A 22,383-nucleotide genomic window follows, 5' to 3' on the forward strand; every position below is an offset into this window, starting at 1 on the left:
TGTACAGTTGAGAAAATATGCATTGGCTTTGCTTGTAATTAGGAGGTAGTGCATTCCACTCTTATACAATCTGGAGTATAAGGCTCGGGAAAATGTGTAAAAGTGACTCTGGTTTTATATTTAGTTAGTTCCATTTTTGTAAATTAGAACCTTGTGCTGAAGATTTCACTTCTTTTTTGAGCAGAGGGAGCTTTATTTTTGTGGGGGGGGGAAGAGAACCTTTAAATTGTGTGTCCCCCTGCTCTCAGCAGGCACCAGTCATCTCTGGCAGAAGCCCCTGAAAACTGCACCTTAACTGTAAAAGAGCCGCATATGGCTCACAAGCTGTGGTTTGGCCACCCTGGACTATACTGTGATATCCCCTGCAAAAGACAGACTGCCTAAGCAGACCTGCTTTGCTTTTTCTCAGAGATGGTATACAGTATAGTTACCACACAGTTCTTTTTAAGCAAGCACATTTCTTCTTATGGTAAAAGCACTAGAGAAAGAGAGCATATTAAAACAATAAAAGAACTTACCTACATTCCCAGAGATCATCCTAACTCCAGAAAGGGCTCTGGCTGGTGAGCAATCCTTCAAACGGCATACAGGCGTTTTTCTGTGGTCACAAGTTCATAACTTCCACTCAGAACAAGCACACTCATTGCTCTGGGTGTGACTCTTTTTTGTCTTTTGTTCTTTGAAGCCACCTTGAATAAGTAATAAGTCAGACGAAGGTTGCCCCCTCTAGGCCAGGCTTCAAAAGGCTGAGTTCAGTATAACTGGAGGAGGTTCCCTAGAGAATTACTGGGAAACCCACTTAATTTGAAAAGTTCATTCTTGTTTTAGCCAACTGTTTAAAAGTTTTCTTTGATACTCCCAACATTTCCCAAGGCATGTTGAATGCATCCCACAATTACACACAAACATGCATTTTTAATATAATGGCTTCTAAAATACTTAATTCGGTAACGTTTGTCCAGGATATTGTCATACCTGTCCCGATAAGTAGTTACACATGGAAAAGATATCTGATTGTGGGGGCTTTTCAACTTTGCTGATCAAAGGCATAATAAGATGCAATGGCTGGAAGCTGAAGTTAGACTGGACAAATTCAACCTTGAAGTAAGATGCAATTTCTTAGTGGTAAGGGTAAATAAACATTGGAACAGCTTACCAGGGGAGGGAGTGTACTCTCCATCACTTGGAGTCTTTAAAATGAGATTAGATATCTTTAAAAAAGATGTGCTTTAATCCATTTTTCTGGGAGAATCGGCTCTGGAGTCTGTGGGTCCTCCTGTTCATCCCATTCCTACACGGGCCATGGATAGAATGGATTTACTTGTATTGCCCTCCGTGTACTCATAACACTTGCAGCTGTGCATTAAGATGATGATGATGATCAAATCTCATGCTTCTGGGCTTCAGCCACTTGCCTGAAGGGATTAGAAAGAAATTTGTTTCCCTGATATACAAATGGCTAGATGTATTATGGGTTGTGTGTGGTGGGTTGGTGGTTTTTTTGGCCTTCCTCAACCATCAGAGATTCTCCACAGATGGAGATGGGACACTAGACTGGGTAGACCAGTGCTCTTCAGTGGTACAAAAAGTCTGGCTATGTATGTTACTCACCTATTCATAGGGTCATTCTGATTGCCAGATTTGGGGTTGGGGAGGAATTTTCTCCAGGTACGTTGCCAGGGATCTTGTTTGTGTGTGTGTGTTCACGCCCCTTTCTCTGTAACAAGTGGTATCGTTTGCCTGCTGGGATCAGCTGGTAATATCTCACCTAATAAGTTCCCTGCCACTGCAGGGTCCTCTGGCATTGATTACACCTTGGTTTCTTCGGTTCTCTCCCTGTGACTGTTTTTTCATTTCTTGGGGACGGAAATATTTGGTCTAACAAAAGTCTGTGGACTTAATAAGTGGTATCTGGGTGAAATTTAATGCCTTGTGATATAGTAGAACCTCAGAATTACGAACACCTCGGGAATGGAGGTTGTTCGTAACTCTGAACAAAACGTGATGGTGGTTCTTTCAGAAGTTTACAGCTGAACATTGACTTAATACAGCTTTAAAACTTTACTGTGCAGAAGAAAAATGCTGCTTCTAACATCTTAATTTAAATAAAACAAGCACAGAAACAGTTTCCTTCCCTTGTCAAATCTTTTTTTAAACTTTCCCTTTATTTTTTTAGTAGTTTAACACAGTACTGCACTGTATTTGCCTTTTTAAAAAAAAATTATTTATTTATTTGTCTTTGCTGCTGCCTGATTGCATACTTCCAGTTCCAAATGAGGTGTGTAGTTGACCGGTCAGTTTGTAACTCTGGTGTTTGCAACTCTGAGGTTCTACTGTATGCAGTAGATCAAACTAGATATCTGATGGTCCCTTTTGACCTTAAACTCCATGAAACTATGACACTATACCCCATATTCGTCATAGTAATATTATATGATTGTAATAATTATGACGCACTTTGTACCAGATGGGTCATGTAAGGTGTCACTGGAAAAGTTATGATGTGCTGAATATGATTATCCTATTTGTATGCATGTATCATTTTTGTATCTGAAGTTATGAACATTGAGTATAGATCTGTATTTCAAACGGGTTACTCTGGAAAACACCCACAGCCAGCCTTTCAGGCACAACGGTGAAGAAGCTGGGACAGTGCTAATGGCTCATCAACAAAGACAATGGGCTGTAAAATAGCTTAGCCTTCCTGTGAATGTTTCTGCCAGCCTGTAAGTAAGGGTTGCTATGACTCTGCAAGGGCATGTGAACAGATCACATGACTCTGAAGTCCATTCTGGGTACCTGTATTTTTCCACAAACTGGTTTGGGAACCAAGTTTGAAGTAAAGGGTTCCTGCCATATGGAAAAGCTATATAAGGCAGGGAGTGACATCTGTTCTTCACTCCCCACAACTGAACACTTGAAAGAAGTTCCGAAAGAAAAGGATTTGGAATGGGTTGGGAGCCCAAGCTGTAAAGCAAGTGCATCTTGTGCCTTGAGAATGCAAGCCTACTTGTATCATCAGTCAGGGTGGATATGAATTAGCAATTTCTCAATCTTTCTAGTATTTTAGGCTTAGTTTGTGGTTTTGTTTATTTACTAGGTAATCTGCTTTGATCTGTTTGCTGTCACTTATCGCTTAATCTATTTTTTTGTAGTTAATAAACTTGTTTTTTGGCTTATCTAAATCAGTGTGCCTTTAAATTGAAGTGTCTGGGGGAAAATCTCAGCTTGGCTAACACAAGTTTGTTGCATATTCCTCTCCACATTGAGGGAGGAGCAAACTGGGAAATAAATTCACATGGGTCGGGGTTTTGGCCAGGGAAAGAGGGTACAGCTCGTGGGTCTTAGGCTGGGGAGCTGGGGGTTGTCTTAGCTGTAGCTTCTCTATTGTTGGTTCATGCAGTGGCTGGGTCAGCCTGCATGTAACTGCATCTGGGTTTGTGCCTGCCTGTGTTAATGCTGGTGGCAGTGTATTTGAAGACTGTTATCAGCTTTTCCCCCCTGGGTCTGCTTTTTTCAAGACTAATCATGTCCAGTTTTTTAACCTTTCCTTATAGGTCAGGTTTTCTAAACCTTTTATCATTTTTGTTGCTCTTCTATGGACTCTTGCCAGTTTGTCCACACCTTTTCTAAGTGTGACATCCCAAATTGAACACAGTACTCTAGCTTAAAGACTCACTAGTGCAGAGTAGAGTGGGGTCCTGTGGCTTAGATATGACACTCCTGTTAATACTCCCCAGAATATTAGCATTTTTTGCAAGTGCATCACATTGTTGATTCATAATCAATTTGTGATTCATTATAACCCCAGACCATTTCAGCAGTACTACGACCTAGCCAGTTGTTCCCAGTTGTGTCGCTATGCATTTCATTGTTCCCTCCTAAATGAAGTACTTTGCACTTATCTTTATTGAATTTCACCTTGATTTCAGACCAACTCTCAAATTTGCCAGTCATTTTGAATTCAAATCCTGCTCTCTAAAATGCTTGCAACCTCTCCCAGCAAATTTTATAAGCATCCTATCCACCCCTTTGTCCAAGTCCTTAATGAAAATATTGAATAGTGCAGACCCAAGTGCCACAGATATATCTTCCCAGTTTTACAGCGAACCACTGATAACTACTCTGAATACAGTTTTTCAACCAGTTGTGCCCCCACTTTATAGTTGTCACAGAGTCCCCGGGCAATGCTTTGGAACTGCTCCCTATGAAGCCAGTCAGGACTCTGGTGAAGTCTCCTCTCTGTGAGCAGACTGTCTTCAGGGCAAGAAGCTCACACGGCTTCCACCTTCCTGGGTCTGACCTCTGAGCATTCAGCATCCTCTGCCCCTCTGTGTGCTTCCCACAGCAAGTCTGCCCAGGCAGGGTCCTGGGGAAGCCAAAGGGTCCTGCACCCCAACTTCACAGTCAGACGTGACTCTTAACCAGCCAGTAAAAGAGAGGTTTATTAGATGACAGGAACACAATTTAAAACAGAGCTTGTAGGTACAGAGAACAGGACCCCTCAGCCAGGTCCATTTTGGGGAGGCAGTGAGCCAGCCAACCACGTCTGCACTTCACTCCCCATCCCCAGCCAGCCACAAACTAATTCACTTTTCAGCTCCTCCTCCTCCTCTGGGCTTTGTCCCTTTCCTGGGCCAGGTGGTCACCTGATTCCTTTGTTCTCCAACCCTTTAGCTATCACCTTGCAGGTGGAAAGGGCCCAGGCCATTAGTTGCTAGGAAACAGGGTGTCGGCCATTTATGTACACTGGCCAGCCCTTTGCTCTGCAACAATTACACCCCCTTATCCCACCACCTAAAGACTTAAGAAATGCATAGGGGAAACTGAGGCACTCCTACAGTATTCAGAGGAAACATTAAGAAAAGTCCCACTTCGTCACATCAGAAATTTAATCTAGACCATGTTTCTTAGTTTTGCTTACGAGAGTAGGATAGTGTCAAAAGCCTTCCTAAAATCCAAGTTATATCACATATACTGCTTCTTTCAATTCACTAGGCCAGTAACCCTGTCAAAGAAGGAAATTAGGTTGGACTGGCATGATTTGTTCTTGACAAATCCCATGCTGGCTATTCCTTATAGTTCTCGGTGTTTAAGTTCTAAATTAATTGTTTAGGACTACATTTATTTGAAATGCCTAAACTGCAAACAGAATTTAGGCATTAGCAGGCATGTGACAAAGCATATTTCTTCATTTTTTTTTATCAGACTGAGTAGAAATAATTAAAAAATGAAAATGGATTTTCACTTCACAGAAGAATGCAGTGTTTGAAACAGAGGTAGCAGTGTGGTATGTTGTGGTATGAAGAGTTTATCATAATGAATTTGGGCTGACTATTACTCATGAATTATGCAGTCTACTGTAAACCTGTGCCAATAAAATTAATAGAAGGTGCACATTTAGCTCCTTTTGTAGTGCCAACCGGATACTGCCCCCCATCTCTCTCTCTCTGGTCAGAACCATGGTAATTTTGGTGAAAATGTGAAATCTGTAAAAACCTGACTTCCCCCTAAAATTAAGCTTTTCTGGTTTTCCTATTTTCAACGGAATCTATATGGTTCTGAACTGAGTTAAGGGGTGATGCTGTCTAGTGTGGGTGAGGGCTGGCTGGCCAGCCCTCAAGCTCGGCCTATCTAAGTAACAGTATTTGACACACTAATTGGTAATATCCTTCATCTGTAAAGCCAGGTTGTCTGACTACTCATGAGTGTGGTCTCAGAAGGAGAGAGGTTTTTTTCCCAAATTTTATTTATATGTATATAAAATATATTAGGGTGTGGATTAATTGCAGTTAACTTATGCAATTAACTAAAAATATTAAATGATAAAATACTAATTGAAATTTATTACAATTTTTTGGATGTTTTTAAATATATTGATTTGTTACAATGCAGAATACAAAGTGTACAGTTCTCACTTTATATTCTTTTATTACAAATATTTGCACTGTAAAATGAAACAAAAGAAATAGTATTTTTCATTTTACCTCATACAAGTACTGTAGTGCAATCTCTTTATCATGAAAGTGCAACTTACAAATTTAGATTTTTCTTGTTGTTACATAACTGCTCAAAAACAAAACAATGTAAAACTTTAGCGCCTACGTCCACTCAGTCCTACTTCAGCCAATTACTCAGACAAACAAGTTCGTTTACATTTACGGGAGATACTGCTGCCCGCTTATTTACAATGTCACCTGAAAGTGAGAACAGGCATTTGCATGGCACTTTTGTTGCCAGCATTGAAAGGTATTTACATGCCAGATATGCTAAATATTCATATGCCCCTTCATGCTTCGGTCACCATTCTAGAGGACTTGCTTCCATGCTGATGATGCTTGTTTTAAAAATAAGTGTTAATTAAATTTGTGACTGAACTCCTTGGGAGAGAATTGTATATCCCCCCCAACTCTGTTTTACCCACATTCTGCCATATATTTCATGTCATAGTAGTGTAGGATGATGACACAGCATATGTTCATTTTAAGAACACTTTTACAGCATATTTGACAAAATAGAAAAGGTATCAATGTGTCTTTTCTAAAAATAGCAACAGCATTCTACCCAAGGTTTAGGAATCTGAAGTGCCGTCCAAAGTCTGAGAGGGACGAGGTGTGGCACATGTTTTCAGAAGTCTTAAAAGAGCAACGCTCTGATGCGGAAACTACAGAACCTGAACCACCAAAAAATAAAATCAACCTTCTGCTGATGGCATCTGACTCAGATGATGAATACGAGCTTGCTTTGGATCATCATCAAGCGGAACCCGTCACCAGCATGGGCGCATGTCCTCTGGAATGGTAGTTGAAGCATGAAGGGACATATGAATCTTTAGCACATCTGGCAGGTGAATATCTTGCGACGCCGGCTATAACAGTGCCATGAGAACGCCTGTCCTTGCTTTCAGGTGACGTAAACAAGAAGTGGGCAGCATTATCTCCTGTAAACGTAAACAAACTTGATTGTCTGAGCGATTGGCTGAAGTAGGACTGGTTGGATGTGTAGGCTCTAAGGTTTTACATTGTTTCATTTTTGAATGCAGTTATTTTTGTACATTCTACATTAGTAAGTTCAACTTTCATGATAGAGATTGTACTACAGACTTGTATTAAGTGAATTGAAAAAGTTTTTCTTTTTTTACAGTGCAAATATTTGTAATAAAAAGAAATATAAAATGAGCAGTGTACACTTTGTATTCTGTGTTGTAATTGAAATCAATATATTTGAAAATGTAGAAAACATCCAGAAATATTTAAATTGTATTCTATTATTTAACAGTGCGATTAATTTTTTTAATCGCTTGACAGCCCTTTTATTTTTATATATAATTATACAAACCCACCCACTCATCCCCCTCTCTAAAACTTCTTAAAATAGATTTCCTTGTAATAAAAGGTCACAGTTTAAACTTCTGATCTTGTAGCCTACCAGTACTAAAAGCTGTTGTTGTGTCCCCCCCAGGAAATGGAATGTTACTGACTTTCTGATCGTATAAAGCTCCCGCTTCTAGCTTTGATGGCTAAAGAGATATGGGAGGTTGTACCTGTCACTCTTCCAGGATGGAATATTGCTTAGTCTCAGCAGAGCAGTGCAGATTTATAGTTTCCAAGGCCAGAAGGGACCATTATGAACATCTGGTTTGACTTCCTGTCTAACTCTGTGAAGGGCCCTGGAGCTGGAGAAACCCAGAATGAGGCTCTAGAATGTTGGTGCTAGTCTGTTCTTAGTAGAGTTCCTCTGGCACAGAGTTACACAGCCAGGGTCCGTGAGAGCTTTAGTGGTTTAAATCACTGATCTGAAACATGGTTTAGGTCAGCACACAGAAAACCTTGATTTAAATAATCAATCTTTTTTTGCATTTGTACTGTTTAGTTATTTTCCTACTGAAAGGTTGATTCTTATTGCTTGGTAACCATTAAAACATGTTGATTTGCAACTAAAACAGCCATTTCATTCTTATGCTTGGTAACTAGGAAAATATGCCATAGATACATATTTATTTAAACAATTATATAGCTTAACATTTATTTATTCACATTCTTAACTTATACATTTTGTTACAAAATGGTGAGTGACGCCTTTCTATTTAGTAGATTTGTTTTTTTTTACTTGTGATTTGTGTCAAGCGCTGTTTGGATGGAAACAGGAATTCAATTATCGCGCAAAACATTTTAAAATTCTATTTTGATTAGTTAAATCACTTTCAATGTGCTGTATGCAAACTTTTTTCCTCTTATCAATACATCTTCGGTATTTAAAACCAACTGATTTCTAAAACAAAGAAGATATCTGTAGTTAGTGAATTGAACGGATTTTGTTTCTGGTCACCATTTCCTTCAAGACTCTAGAATTGGTAGATCTCATCCTCACACCTAGTTTTTATTCATAAAATGGAAGAGGAAAACAGGCTTTCCTGCTTTTTCAACTCAGTCACTTTCTGAGCTTTGAATGAACTAGTCATCGAACTAGTTGAATAAACTCATTTGAAGAAAATATTCTCTTTACACCTGTAGAAGAGGCTACTGCTGTCAAGCTGGTTTAGCACTTCAGTAAACTCTGGTACCATCCAGTGTTCAGCTAGTGGCTTCTGCCAGTTCAGTGGCTTGACTTTTTGTAAATCTGTAGCAGTAAACATATACTGCTTTAATGTTGTTGTTGTTGTTGTTTAATTGACTTTAATAGATAATCTAAATTTTAGTCTTTAATCTTAATTTCAGGTTACATTTTAAATTTATTTTTAAAAATTATTTAATTTAAATAAAGCCAATTTAAATATAAAAAGCCAATTAAAATATCATAGATTTTTATCCATCCTGAAACATTAAAAGGGGACTAAAAAATCCTCCTGTTACTGACCATAAAAAGGGTTAGTGCCCCATCAGCATCCTTCATATAATTCCTGCCCTTTCCTCTTTGATTCAAAGCAAGGAAGGCCCTGCTTCCCAAAAGGAGAAAGTCAGAGTCAAGTTCAGGAGATTGTCTGTCTCCTCCAGGAAACTGCCTGTCTAGGAAATGTAAGCAAAGTGGCAAATTTTTGCAGATGACAACAAAATTATTTAGGATAGTCAATACTAGAGAAAATTGTGCAGAATTTCAGAGGAACTTAACAAAGCTATGGGAATGGACAACACAATTCCCAATTAAATTAATGATTAGCAAGTATGAGGTCATATACCTTGGCAGGAATAATTTGAACTATAAATACAGACTGCTGAATTCTATATGTGCCAATACCATCCAGTAATAAGATCTCAATACTATTGTGAATGGCTCCACTGAGCATTGAGGTGTTCTCATGGGGATCCAAAATAGTAAGAGGGTAGAATAACTGCAACAGTAGTGCCCTCCCCTTGCATTGGCAAGGAGGTTCTGAGATTGACGGGGGAACAGGGAATTCTCACTCATTCACAGCAGACAGTGTGTATCTGTGAAGAGGTGCTTCATATTTGTCAGGTACCTTTTAGATGGAGACTCTGAAAGATGGATGCCCACCAAGCAGGGTCTAGGGACAACATTCTGGTAGACATTCCAGCACCTTCCCCTTTTACCAAGAGCTTCTGTGGGGCTTGATTTCTTTAGGTGTTGCCCCTTGATATTGAGACGCACCACTCTGTATGCTGAATGTAGGGTGTCTGGTAAACTTTTCAGAATGTACATTGTGTCGGTGGAGGTGAATGAACCGAAAATGAATGATGAGTGAGAGAAATTTGTGGGATTAAAAAAAAAAAACTCAGGGAGAAGCATGAGACAGCAAACAAGAGGAATGGAGTGTACAACACGGAAGCAAGGCAAAAGCAGACGTGTTACTGCCCCTCATTGTCAAAGTGGTTCCTCAAAGCCCCTCTTATGTTAATAGCAGCCCTCTGGGCTCCTCTAACAGCCCTAGATCTAGCTGTTCAAACTGGGCAGCCAAGCTCTCTGCCTGAGCAAACATTTCACCCTTCGATTCACACAATTATACAAAGTGCAGCCCGTGGCTATGACTACAGGAGTATTATCCTCTGTAAGGTCTAGCCTGCCATTTAAACACCTGCAGTGAGCTTTCAAATGGCCAAAGGCACATTTGACTACTATGTGGCATCTGCTTAGCCTGTTGTTAAAACGCTCCTTGATGATGTCCAGGTGCCCTGTGTAAGGTTTCATGAGCCATGGCTGTAAGGCATAAACTGGGTCTCCCAGGATTACTATGGGCATTTCTACGTCCCTCACTACGGACTTGTGGTCTGGAAAGAAAGTCCCCGCCTGCAGCTTTTTTACAGGCCACTGTTCCTGTTCGTCAGGCCCTACGCTACCAGCACTCTTCAGGACACCACTGACTTCCTGAGGAAACCACAATCCATCGGTGATCTTCCAGAAAACACCATCCTGACCACTATAGATGTAGAAGCCCTCTACACCAACATTCATAGAATCGTGGAGTATCAGGGTTGGAAGGGACCTCAGGAGGTCATCTAGTCCAACCCCCTGCTCAAAGCAGGACCAATCCCCAACTAAATCATCCCAGCCAGGGCTTTGTCAAGCCTGACCTTAAAAGCTTCTAAGGAAGGAGATTCCACCACCTCCCTAGGTAATGCATTCCAGTGTTTCACCACCCTCCTAGTGAAAGTTTTTCCTAATATCCAACCTAAACCTCCCCCTCCTTCCACACAAAGATGGACTACAAGCTATCAGGAACAGTATCCCCTATAATGTCATGGCAAACTTGGTGGCTGACCTTTGTGACTTTGTCCTCATCTACAACTATTTCGCATTTGGGGACAATGTATACCTTCAAGTCAACGGCACTGCTATGGGTACCCACATGGTGCCACAGTATGCCAGAATTTTTATGGCTGACTTAGGGGACGAGAGCTAAGGAGGCGTTGTTCTAACACCCCTACTCGCGCTACGTTGATGACCTATTCATTGTCTGGACCCACGGAAAAGAAGCCCTTGAGGAATTCTACCATGATTTCAACAATTTCCATCCCACCGTCAACCTCAGCCTAGACCAATCCACACAAGCGGTCCATTTCCTGGACACTACTGTGCTAATAAGTGATGGTCGCACAAACGCCACCCTATACTGGAAACCTGTTGAACGCTATGCTTATCTACTTGCCTCCAGCTTGCATCTAGGACACCACATGATCCATTGTCTACAGCCAAGCTCTGAGATACAAACGAATTTGCTCCAATCCCTCAGTCAGAGACAAACACCTACAAGATCTCTATCAAGCATTCTTAAAACTACAATGCCCACCTACTGAAGTGAAAAAACAGATTGGGAGAGCCAGAAGAGTACCCGCAAGTCACCAACTACAGGACAGGCCCAACAAAGAAAATAACAGAACTCCACTAGTCATCACCTTCAGCCCCCAACTAAAACCTCTCCAGCGCATCATCAAGGATCTACAACCTATCCTGAAAAATGATCCCTCATTCTCACAGATCGTGGGAGACAGACCAGCACTTGCTTACAGACAACCCCACAACCTGAAGCAAATACTCTCCAGCAACCACACAACAAAAACACTAACCCAGAAACTTATCCTTGCAACAAAGTCCGATGCCAACTCTGTCCACATATTTATTCAAGTGACACCATCGTAGGACCTAATCACATTAGCCATGTCATCAGGGGCTCGTTCACCTGCACATCTACCAATGTGATATATGCCATCATGCGCCAGCAATGCTCCTCTGCCATGTACATTGGCCAAACCAGACAGTCTCTACGCAAAAGAATAAATGGACACAAATCTGACATCAGGAATCATAACATTCAAAAACTGGGAGGAGAACACTTCAACCTCTCTAGCCACTCAGTAAAAGATTTTAAGGGTGGCAATTTTGCAAGAGAAAAGTTTCAAAAACAGACTCCAGCGAGAAACTGCTGAGCTTGAATTAATATGCAGACTAGATACCATTAACTTGGGTTTGAATAGAAACTGGGAGTGGCTGGATCATTCCACATATTGAATTTGTTTCCTTAAGTTCAGTATCCTCACACCTTCTTGTCAACTGTCTAAATGGGCCATCTTGATTATCACTACAAAAGTTTTTTTTTTTTCTCCTGCTGATAATAGCTCATCTTAATTAATTAGCCTCTTACTCCTTTTTTTTATGTTTTCTGTATGTATATCTTCTTACTATATGTTCCATTCTATGCATCCGATGAAGTGGGCTGTAGCCCACGAAAGCTTATGCTCTAATAAATTTGTCAGTCTCTAAGGTACCACAAGTACTCCTGTTCTTGTTCCTGAAGATGCGTGCATCATGCATCTTTCCGGACCAGCCTGCATTGATGTCCATGAAACGCCTCTGGTGATCCCCAAGCACCTGCAACACCATGGAGAATATCCCTTCCTACTGATGTATTCAGATTCAAGGTGGTCTGGCTCTCAAATTGGAATGTGTGCGCCATCAGTGGCCCTGCTACAGTTAGGGAAACCCACCTCTGCAAAGCCATCCACTATGTCATGCACATTTCCCAGAGTTACGGTCCTATGCAGCAGGATGCAATTTGTTGCCCTGCACACTTGGAGTAATACAGCCCCAACAGTGGACTTTCCCACTCCAAATTGATTTGTGACTGGCCAGTGGTAGTCTGGATTTGCCAGCTTCCACACAGTGATTGCCACACGCTGCTCTACTGGAAGGGCAGCTCTCAATCTGGTGTCCTTGAGCTGCAGGTCAGGGGCCAGCTCAGCACATAGCTCCATGAAAGTTGCTTTATGCATCCTAAAGTTCTGTACCCACTGGTTGTTGTCCCACACCTGCATGACAATGCGATCCCACCAATCAGTGCTTGTTTCCCTAGCCCAAAAGCAACGCTCTATCGTTTGCAGCTGCTCTGCGAATGCACAAAGCTCTGATAAGTTGCTGCCGTCCTCATTACACTCGGGTACCTGCGATTCATCCTCTGCTAACTTCGCGAGTAACTCTGCGAGTAACTGTGCTACCATGTGCTATGTCCTCACGACAGCTAACAGTTCATAGGAGAGAAGTGCAGGATCCATCCTCTCTCACTGCAGATGCTGGCGCGCACTATAAAAGAATGACAGCTGGAAAAACCGTGCGAAAGAAAGCCAGAGACCTTTGCAGGGGTGGGACACAAAGCGGTGTATGACAGTACATTTTGCACATCCCAGGATGCGCTGTGCTCCATTTCCGCATTCCCACAACAGCTAGCGACGGATGATGTCACCAGGCACTGTGGGATGCATATCCACAGTCATTGCTCTCGCTGTCAACAGAGGTGCCTCAAATGTGGACACAATCTGTCGACAGAGGGAGCAAATGTAAACACGCTTTGGCGACTTTGCTTTTATCGATTTTTTTTCCTTGTTGACATTACTTTCATCGACAAAACTTGCCAGTGTAGACAAGCCCCTAGTGAGTTACACTTAAAGATTATTAGAAAGTTGATGTTGTTAAATGAAGTACAGTGCCCAGTAAACTACTTGGTCCCCTGAAATTTCAAAACATGTGGCAGCACACAGGTATTTTTCATCGTGGCTACTAGGAGCTCAGAAAATTTAAAGTTCACCCTAAATCAGTGACAATGTATCCACAGAGTTAAACATTAGAATACCAAAATTTACGGTTATATATTTGGCAAGAGATGACAAAATGTGGAATTGTTTGACTGCAGTTATCAAAAGGCTTCGCAGGGGTGTCTTGGGTTGGGATTTTTAAACTCTCCTGAACATTAGAATGCCCATACTGCAGTGGTCCCCAAACTGTGGGGGTGGGGCCCGAACTAGCCCCCACTGGGGCCTGGGGAGGGCACACCCTCCAGTTCTGCTCCAGCCCTGGCTGCAGCTGCGGCCTTAGTTCCGCTCCTGGCCCACACCCGCAGCCCTGCTTCCAGCTTGTGGTCCTGGCCCCCACTCTCGGTGCCAGGCCTGGCTGTGGTTCTGCTCCCTGCCTGGGAGGGCCCGGGCACATTCCATTACTGGTAAGGGGAGGGAGTGAGAGGAAAAGTTTGGGCACTAATGCCATACTGAATCACACCAATGGTCCATCTAACCTAGTGTCATGTCTTCTGACAGTGGCTGATGCCTCCAGAGGGAATGAACAGAACAGGACATTGATCAAGTCATCCATCCCATGTCCAGTCCCAGCTTCTGGCAGTCAGAGGCTTAAAGACTTCCAGAGCACGGGACTGCATACCTGACCATCTTGGCTAATAGCCATTGATGGAACTATTCTCCATGAATTGATCTAATGCTTTTTTTAACCCAGTTTTGGGCCTTCACAGCATAAGAAAATAAGACTGGTGTCAGGTGTCTCAGAGGGAATGTCAGGTGTCATAAGTGTCAGGTGTCTCAGAGGGAATGAACAGAACAGGTAATCAAGTGATCCATCCCCTGTCGCTCATTCCTAGTTTCTGGTAAACAGAGGCTTGACAGAACAAGGAGTAATGGTCTCAAGTTCCAGTGGGGGAGGTTTAGGTTGGATATTAGGAAAAACTTTTTCACTAGGAAGGTGGTGAAGCACTGGAATAGGTTACCTAGGAAGGTGGTGGAATCTCCTTCTTTAAAGGTTTTTAAGGTCAGGCTTGACAAAGCCCTGGCTGGGATGATTTATTTGGGATTGGTCCTGCTTTGAGCAGGGGGTTGGACTAGATGACCTCCTGAGGTCCCTTCCAACCCTGATATTCTGTGAGCCTAGGGACACCATTCCTGCCCATCCTGGCTAATAGCCATTGATGGACCTATCCTCCATGAATTTACCTAGTTCTTTATTTAATCCTGTTATGGTCTTGGTCTTCACAACATTCTCTGGCAGGGCGTTCCACAGGTTGACTGTGCGTTGTGTGAAGAACTACTTTTATTTTTTTAAACCTGCTGCCTATTAATTTCATTTGGTGACCCCTAGTAGTTCTGCAGTTTCACATTTGAGTTCCTTCAGAACTCTTGGGTGAATACCACCTGGTCTTGGTGACTTATCGGTGTTTAATTTATCAATTTGTTCCAAAACCACCTCTAATGATACCTCAATCTGGGACAATTCATAGAATCATAGAATATCAGGGTTGGAAGGGACCTTAGGAGGTCATCTAGTCCAACCCCTGCTCAAAAGCAGGACCAATCCCCAGTTAAATCATCCCAGCCACGGCTTTGTCAAGCCTGACCTTAAAAACTTCTAAGGAAGGAGATTCCACCACCTCTCTAGGCAACGCATTCCAGTACTTCACCACCCTCCTAGTGAAAAAGTTTTTCCTAATATCCAACCTGAACCTCCCCCACTGCAACTTGAGACCATTACTCCTCGTTCTGTCATCTGCTACCATTGAGAACAGTCTAGAGCCATCCTCTTTGGAACCCCCTTTCAGGTAGTTGAAAGCAGCTATCAAATCCCCCCTCATTCTTCTCTTCCGCAGACTAAACAATCCCAGTTCCCTCAGCCTCTCCTCATAAGTCATGTGTTCCAGACCCCAAACAAAATCATTTTTGTTGCCCTTCGCTGGACTCTTTCCAATTTCTCCACATCCTTCTTGTAGTGTGGGGCCCAAAACTGGACACAGTACTCCAGATGAGGCCTCACCAATGTCGAATAGAGGGGGACGATCACGTCCCTCGATCAACTCGCTATGCCCCTACTTATACATCCCAAAATGCCATTGGCCTTCTTGGCAACAAGGGCACACTGCTGACTCATATCCAGTTTCTCGTCCACTGTCACCCCTAGGTCCTTTTCCGCAGAACTGCTGCCTAGCCATTCCGTCCCTAGTCTGTAGCTGTGCATTGGGTTCTTCCGTCCTAAGTGCAGGACCCTGCACTTATCCTTATTGAACCTCATCAGATTCCTTTTGGCCCAATCCTCCAATTTGTCTAGGTCCCTCTGTATCCTATCCCTGCCCTCCAGCGTATCTACCACTCCTCCCAGTTTAGTATCATCCGCAGATTTGCTGAGAGTGCAATCCACACCATCCTCCAGATCATTTATGAAGATATTGAACAAAACTGGCCGCAGGACCGACCCCTGGGGCACTTCACTTGACACCGGCTGCCAACTAGACATGGAGCCATTGATCACTACCCGTTGAGCCCGACAATCTAGCCAACTTTCTACCCACCTTATAGTGCATTCATCCAACCCGTACTTCTTTAACTTGCTGACAAGAATACTGTGGGAGACCATGTCAAAAGCTTTGCTAAAGTCAAGAAACAATACATCATCCACTGCTTTCCCTTCATCCACAGAACCAGTAATCTCATCATAGAAGGCGATTAGGTTAGTCAGGCATGACCTTCCCTTGGTGAATCCATGCTGACTGTTCCTGATCACTTTCCTCTCATATAAGTGCTTCAGGATTGATTCTTTGAGGACCTGCTCCATGATTTTTCCGGGGACTGAAGTGAGGCTGACTGGCCTGTAGTTCCCAGGATCCTCCTTCTTCCCTTTTTTAAAGTTTAGCACTACATTAGCCTTTTTCCAGTCATCCGGGACTTCCCCCGTTCGCCACGAGTTTTCAAAGATAATGGCCAATGGCTCTGCAATCACAGCCACCAGTTCCTTTAGCACTCTCGGATGCAACTCGTCCGGCCCCATGGACTTGTGCACGTCCAGCTTTTCTAAATAGTCCCTAACCACCTCTTTCTCCACAGAGGGCTGGCCAGATCTGTCACCTAAAAAGAATTGCTCAGTTTTGGGAATCTCCATGACATCCTCAGCCGTGAAGATCGATGCAAAGAATTCATTTAGTTTCTCCATAATGGCCTTATTGACCTCGAGTGCTCCTTTAGCACCTCGATCATCCAGTGGCCCCACTGGTTGTTAAGTTTCAGAGTAACAGCCGTGTTAGTCTGTATTCGCAAAAAGAAAAGGAGTACTTGTGGCACCTTAGAGACTAACCAATTTATTTGAGCATGAGCTTTCGTGAGCTACAGCTCACTTCATCGGATGCATACCGTGGAAACTGCAGCAGACTTTATATACACACAGAGATCATGAAACAATACCTCCTCCCACCCCATTGTCCTGCTGGTAATAGCTTATGTAAAGTGATCATCAAGTTGGGCCATTTCCAGCACAAATCCAGGGTTTCTCACCCTCCACCCCCCACACACAAACTCACTCTCCTGCTGGTAATAGCCCATCCAAAGTGACAACTCTCTACACAATGTGCATGATAATCAAGGTGGGCCATTTCCTGCACAAATCCAGGTTTTCTCACCCCCGTCCAAAAAACACACACACAAACTCACTTTGTTAAGCAGCCTTCCTGCTTCTGATGTACTTCAAAAGAAATTTGCTATTACTTTTTTAGTCTTTGGCTAACTGTTCCTCAAATTCTTTTTTGGCCTTCCTAATTGTATTTTGCCCTATCTCAAAAAAGATATATTGGAATTGGAAAAGGTTCAGAAAAGGGCAACACAAATGACACATGCTTGTTGACCCCCTCAAAGAATTCCAGTAGATTGGGGAGGCATTACTTTCCCTTTACAAATGCTGTGACTTTTCCTCAACATATCATGTTCATTTATGTGTCTGATCATTTTGTTCTTTACTATATTTTGAACCAGTTTGCCTGGTACTGAAGTTAGGTTTACCAGCCAGTAATTACCAGGATCACCTTTTTAGCCCTTTAAAAAAAAAAAAAAATCCGCATTACATTAGCTATCTTTTAGTCATCTGGTACAGAGGCTCACTTCAATCGTCAAGGGGCCCCACTGATTGTTTGGTAGGCTTCCTGCTTCTGATGTACTTTTTTTTTTTTTTCTATTAGTTTTTGTCTTTTGCTAAATCTAATTTACCAATTTTTTTTTGGTCTGCCTAATTATGCTTTTATTCTTGACTTGCCAGAATGTTTTTTTTCTATTTTCACAAGTAGGATTTGACTGCCAAGTTTTAAAGGTTGCATTTTTGCCTCTAGCTGCCTCTTTTGTTCTGTTTAGCCACTGTGGCAATTTTTTTTGTTCCTTTGACTGTTTTTTTTGGGGGTGTTTTTTAATTTTTTTTTTATTTGGGGTGTTTATATATGTTGAGTCTCTGTTGTAGTGTCTTTAAAAAGTTTTTCCATACAGCTTGCAAGCATTGCACTCTTGTGACTGTTTCTTTTCATTTCCATTTAATTAGCTGCTTCATTTTTGTGTAGTTCCCCTTATTGAAGTTAAATGCTACTGTCGTGGGATTCTTTGGTATTTTCCCCCCGACAAGGATGTTTGATTTAATTACATTATGGTCACCATTACTGGGTCGTTCAGCTGTATTCACCTCTTGGACCATATTCTGTTTGTTTCAGTTAGGACTAAATCAAGAATGGCTTCTCCCCTTCTGCTTTCCAGGACCAGCTGCTTCCAAGAAGCTGTCATTAATGGTATCTACAAATTTTTATCTCTGCAACCAGTCCTGAGGTGACATGTACCCAGTCAGTGTGGGATAGCTGAAATTCCCCATTATTACTGAGTTTTTTCTATTTTTGTAGCCACTAATCTCCCTGAGCATTTGACAGTCAACATCACCACCCTGGTCAGTTGGTAGCTGGTATATTTCTACAGCTATACTCTTATTATTCAAGCATAAAATTTCTGTCCATCGATATTCTATGGTACTTTTTGAATCATTTTACGATTTTTTTTACTCTATTTGACTCTTTCACATACAGTGCCAGTGCCACTCCTCTTCTCCAAGATGACTTACTCTGTTGTTCCTATATATTATGTACCCTAATATTATTGTGTCCCATTGATGATCTTCATTCCACCAAGTTTCTGTGGTGTCTGTCATATCAATATCCTCACTTAATCCCAGGCACTCAAGGTTACCCATCTTAGTATTTACACTTGCATTTGTATAGAAGCACTTATAAAAATGTGTCAATATTTAGTTGTCTGTCTTCATGTGATGTAATTGAATGGGACTTTTTCATTTGACTGTTTCTCTTCAGTTTCTACCTGTACTTTAATAAGTTCTATCCTCTTCTCTTTATTAGGATATAGACTAGTATCCCTGCTAATAGATCCTCTGTGAAGGGATGTGTTGGTCTGAACCATGTGCTTCTCTGCATCTGTTGCTTTCCCCCAGCCCTTAGTTTAAAAATTCCTCTGCTAACTTTTTAATTTTATACGCAGCAGTCTGGTTCTGTTTATATTAAGGTGGAGCCCATCCTTTCTGTTCAGTACTATAAACTGGATAGCCCTCACTCTGTTGCTGTAGTTGTGCCTGCATTCTATTTACTATTTCAGAGTGTCTTTTTTGTGGGGGAAACAGGGTGGGGAGCACAGTCCACTGGCTGCACTGAGGTGGGAGATCACCCTGAAGCCCCCACCTCTCTCCGTACAGGGACTCGGCAGCGAGGCTGCACCTGACCCTGACACAGTGCAAGGGCTGGGCCTGCCACAGAAACACCTCGGCGCCTTGCCCCTCTGTGCCAGGCGCACCAGGTGCTGCTCCTGCTGGGCTGAACCTGCCCAGCCAAGTGTGGAGGGACTTAGTGTGGGGGGATCCAGATGTGGGGTGAAAGGTTTCTGAGTGCTGCAGTCTGGGTGCGGGCGGCTCAGTGGGAGAGCTGGATGCACAGGGGCAATGGGACGCTGCAGGGGATCCAGGTAATGGTGGTTGGGCTGAGCGGGGAGCCTTGGGGATGGGGGGGGTCTGGGTGCTGGGGGAGTGGGGCTTTATGGGTCTGGGTGTGGAGGGCTTGTCGGTGGGGTCCAGGTGTAAGGGGGTAGGACTTGTCAGGGTGAGGGTACAATGGGCTTGCTTAATGGGAGAGCCCCAGCCACTGGTGAGGGGATGCTGCATGCTGGGCTCCCACTTCCCCCTGCGATTCCCCTATTCTTCTCCACCCCTCTCTGCTCACTCCCACATTCCCTTCCCCCTCCCCTATTCCACCCCTCTTCCTTCCCCCCTGCCATGGGCACTCAATGTTCCATGGAAAATTGAAGGCTCCCAGCACACAGAAGGGGAGCACAACTGGGACTAGGACCGAAGAGGCTGCATTCAGCTACAGAGTCAGCGGAGCCTGACACAGACTCCTTCAGCAGGGCAGTTGTGCATTTGCAGAAATGAGGGGTGGGGGCAGTGGCATGTAACCCTGTGTGCTCCCTCATGCCGTGCTTCTGTTTGGGGGGCAGTCCGGCACAAAAACTACACACATGGTCGCCGCTCCCCCTTGCGTGGCTTCCCTTTGCTTCCCTGCCGTTTTCTGCAGGGAAATGTAGAAATACTGGGGGAAGGGGGGAGAAGGGGCTTGTGTGCGTGGCATTTTCTGCAGGCGTAGAGTCCCACAGGATCCCCTCCCAGGAGTATATATAGCAAAAGCACTCCTATGCCAGTATAACTGCAGCTACATTAGGGCTTTTACTGGCATTGAAATGTAAAAAAAAAAATAAATAAAGTAAAAAAAAAATTGCATCCCTGTAGATCTGCCATTAGGCACTTTTGCAAATCCCACCTTAGTTATAACTAGTGTAACTAATACTTGAACTGGGACACATATGGCAATTTCCTGCAATATTCTTGAAAAACCTTACTGTATTAGTATCTGGAGTCCATTTTATTAAATGCAAAAGTAATGATTCCTGGGAGGTGTTGTGAACTTCAAAGGACTGTCTGAACAATGGGCCAGACAAGAATGGATGTTTGGACAAACAATGTTAACTGGTTTGCCTAGGGAATCTCTATGGGAAGGTGAGAGCAAATTTCCAACTCTGGTTATGCAAAAGCCCTTCTTTTTGTATCTACGACCCGAGGAGGGAACTATTTTCTACTGATAATTTGTTGGTGGAATCTCAAGATCCAAGGCCCAGGCTGTAAAGGAAACATTAACCTGTGCATGGTTGTGTTTATTCTGAGCTAAGGCTGTTTATGAATTTGTAACCACACACAAACCCATTGCTGCCAGAGCTCTTGCTGAAGTTTGGAGGTGAGCTCTGATAAGCTTATTAGCAAGTATTTAGGTTCTTTTATCATCTCTAAAATATTTTCACTATAATGGTTTCACCATAAGAATAAATGTGCTTGCTTATAAAGAGCTATTTGTAACTCATAACTGCTGGCAATTACATTATTCCTAACCTTTGAAGAGAAAGCAAAGCGCAGTTGTTGGCAGTTTTGGCAGTCGGATTGCTGGGAATATCAGTTAGGCAGGGAACTGTACAGCCTGGAAAAAACCCAATTAGAGGGGAGAGGGATGCGGCCCTCTACCCAAGATAGGTGACAGCTGAGGAGCCTGGTGTGTGTGCCCTTGAGGGACCAGAGAGGGGTATACAAGTGCAGTTGCCCTGAATTGTGAGGTGAACATTTTCAGAATTCATTCTTTTTCTGTGAAAAACATCACAGAGCATAACTTTGTAATATTTAATGCTGTTGGAAAAAACAATTTCTTTTTTTGCAGAAAAACCTGCCATTGCTCCACCCGTCTTTGTGTTTCAGAAGGATAAAGCACAGAAGGTAAGGAGCTATCACTGTGTATGTACTCATTTTATGGCATATGGTCATCCTGACTAATATTTCAGTAATTTGTATATGGTGTTACTCTTCTGAAGTTAAGGTGAGATACTAGATAGTTGTCATTAGGGTTTGAAATTCAAGGAAAAAATGTGGGAAGACAAAGATTATAGGTTAGTGGGAGGAAAGCAGGAGGGACAGAAAGTGGAGGAAATCTAGAACAATTTCAAAGCAGAATCTTAAACAAAGACAGATGGGAAAAAGGGGCAGACCTTATTACTATGTAGAAATAGAAATGAAAGCAAGAAAAAAGAATAACAAAACGAAAAGGAAAGTTAAAAGGAAAAAAACATGGTTCAAGTTAGTGCTAAAATTTAACATATTACGTACAACTACTGATTGATTTCTTGGTTAATTGCTCATCATTAAATTTAAGTTTGGGGAAATGGAAAAACGTTGCTGTCAGCTGTGTAACTCAGTGACCTCAGAGCATTTTGCATTTTAAATGCACTTAACATTCTTCAACTTGGAAAGAGAGACTGACACGGTTTTTCGAATGAATTCCGTGATCCATTAAGCTAGGTTCAAACAGAAAACCTTCCAGTATTTTAGTTAGTTGCTACTAAAAATTATTTTGTCAAGATGTGAAATCTACCCTCAGATGTCTGTTTTGAATCCAGTGCAGGTCAATAGTGAGTGAAAGATGTTACCAAATTATATGCAAAATGTTTTCTCAGTCCATTTCCAGCCATAAATGATACTCCTCATGGAAGTGTAAGCAGAGATATCATGAAGATTTACTCCTAAAGGTGCTTTATCCAGTTCAGTGTTGAACCATGTTGGCACAGGATTTGGTGGGAGAAGCTTAGATTTCTCTGCTGCCAGTATCCTAGAATATCAGGGTTGGAAGGGACCTCAGGAGGTCATCTAGTCCAACCCCCTGCTCAAAGCAGGACCAATCCCCAAATAAATCATCCCAGCCAGGGCTTTGTCAAGCCT

The 22,383-nt window shown here is 42.6% G+C and overlaps 1 protein-coding gene across 4 annotated transcripts in view; it reads left to right on the top strand.

Annotated features, from left to right (window-relative positions):
• The window catches only part of RANBP3 (RAN binding protein 3), a 175,977-nt gene that overhangs the window by 15,841 nt on the left and 137,753 nt on the right, over positions 1-22,383 (top strand). For all 4 annotated transcript variants that reach the window (XM_073324306.2, XM_073324307.2, XM_073324311.2 and 1 more), the window contains exon 2: positions 21,332-21,387. In XM_073324306.2, the coding sequence (XP_073180407.1) occupies positions 21,332-21,387 (56 nt within the window). The remainder of the gene's footprint in view (positions 1-21,331; positions 21,388-22,383) is intronic.

The sequence above is a fragment of the Lepidochelys kempii genome, chromosome 25 (assembly GCF_965140285.1).
Source record: "Lepidochelys kempii isolate rLepKem1 chromosome 25, rLepKem1.hap1, whole genome shotgun sequence".
Classification (NCBI taxonomy): domain Eukaryota; kingdom Metazoa; phylum Chordata; order Testudines; family Cheloniidae; genus Lepidochelys; species Lepidochelys kempii.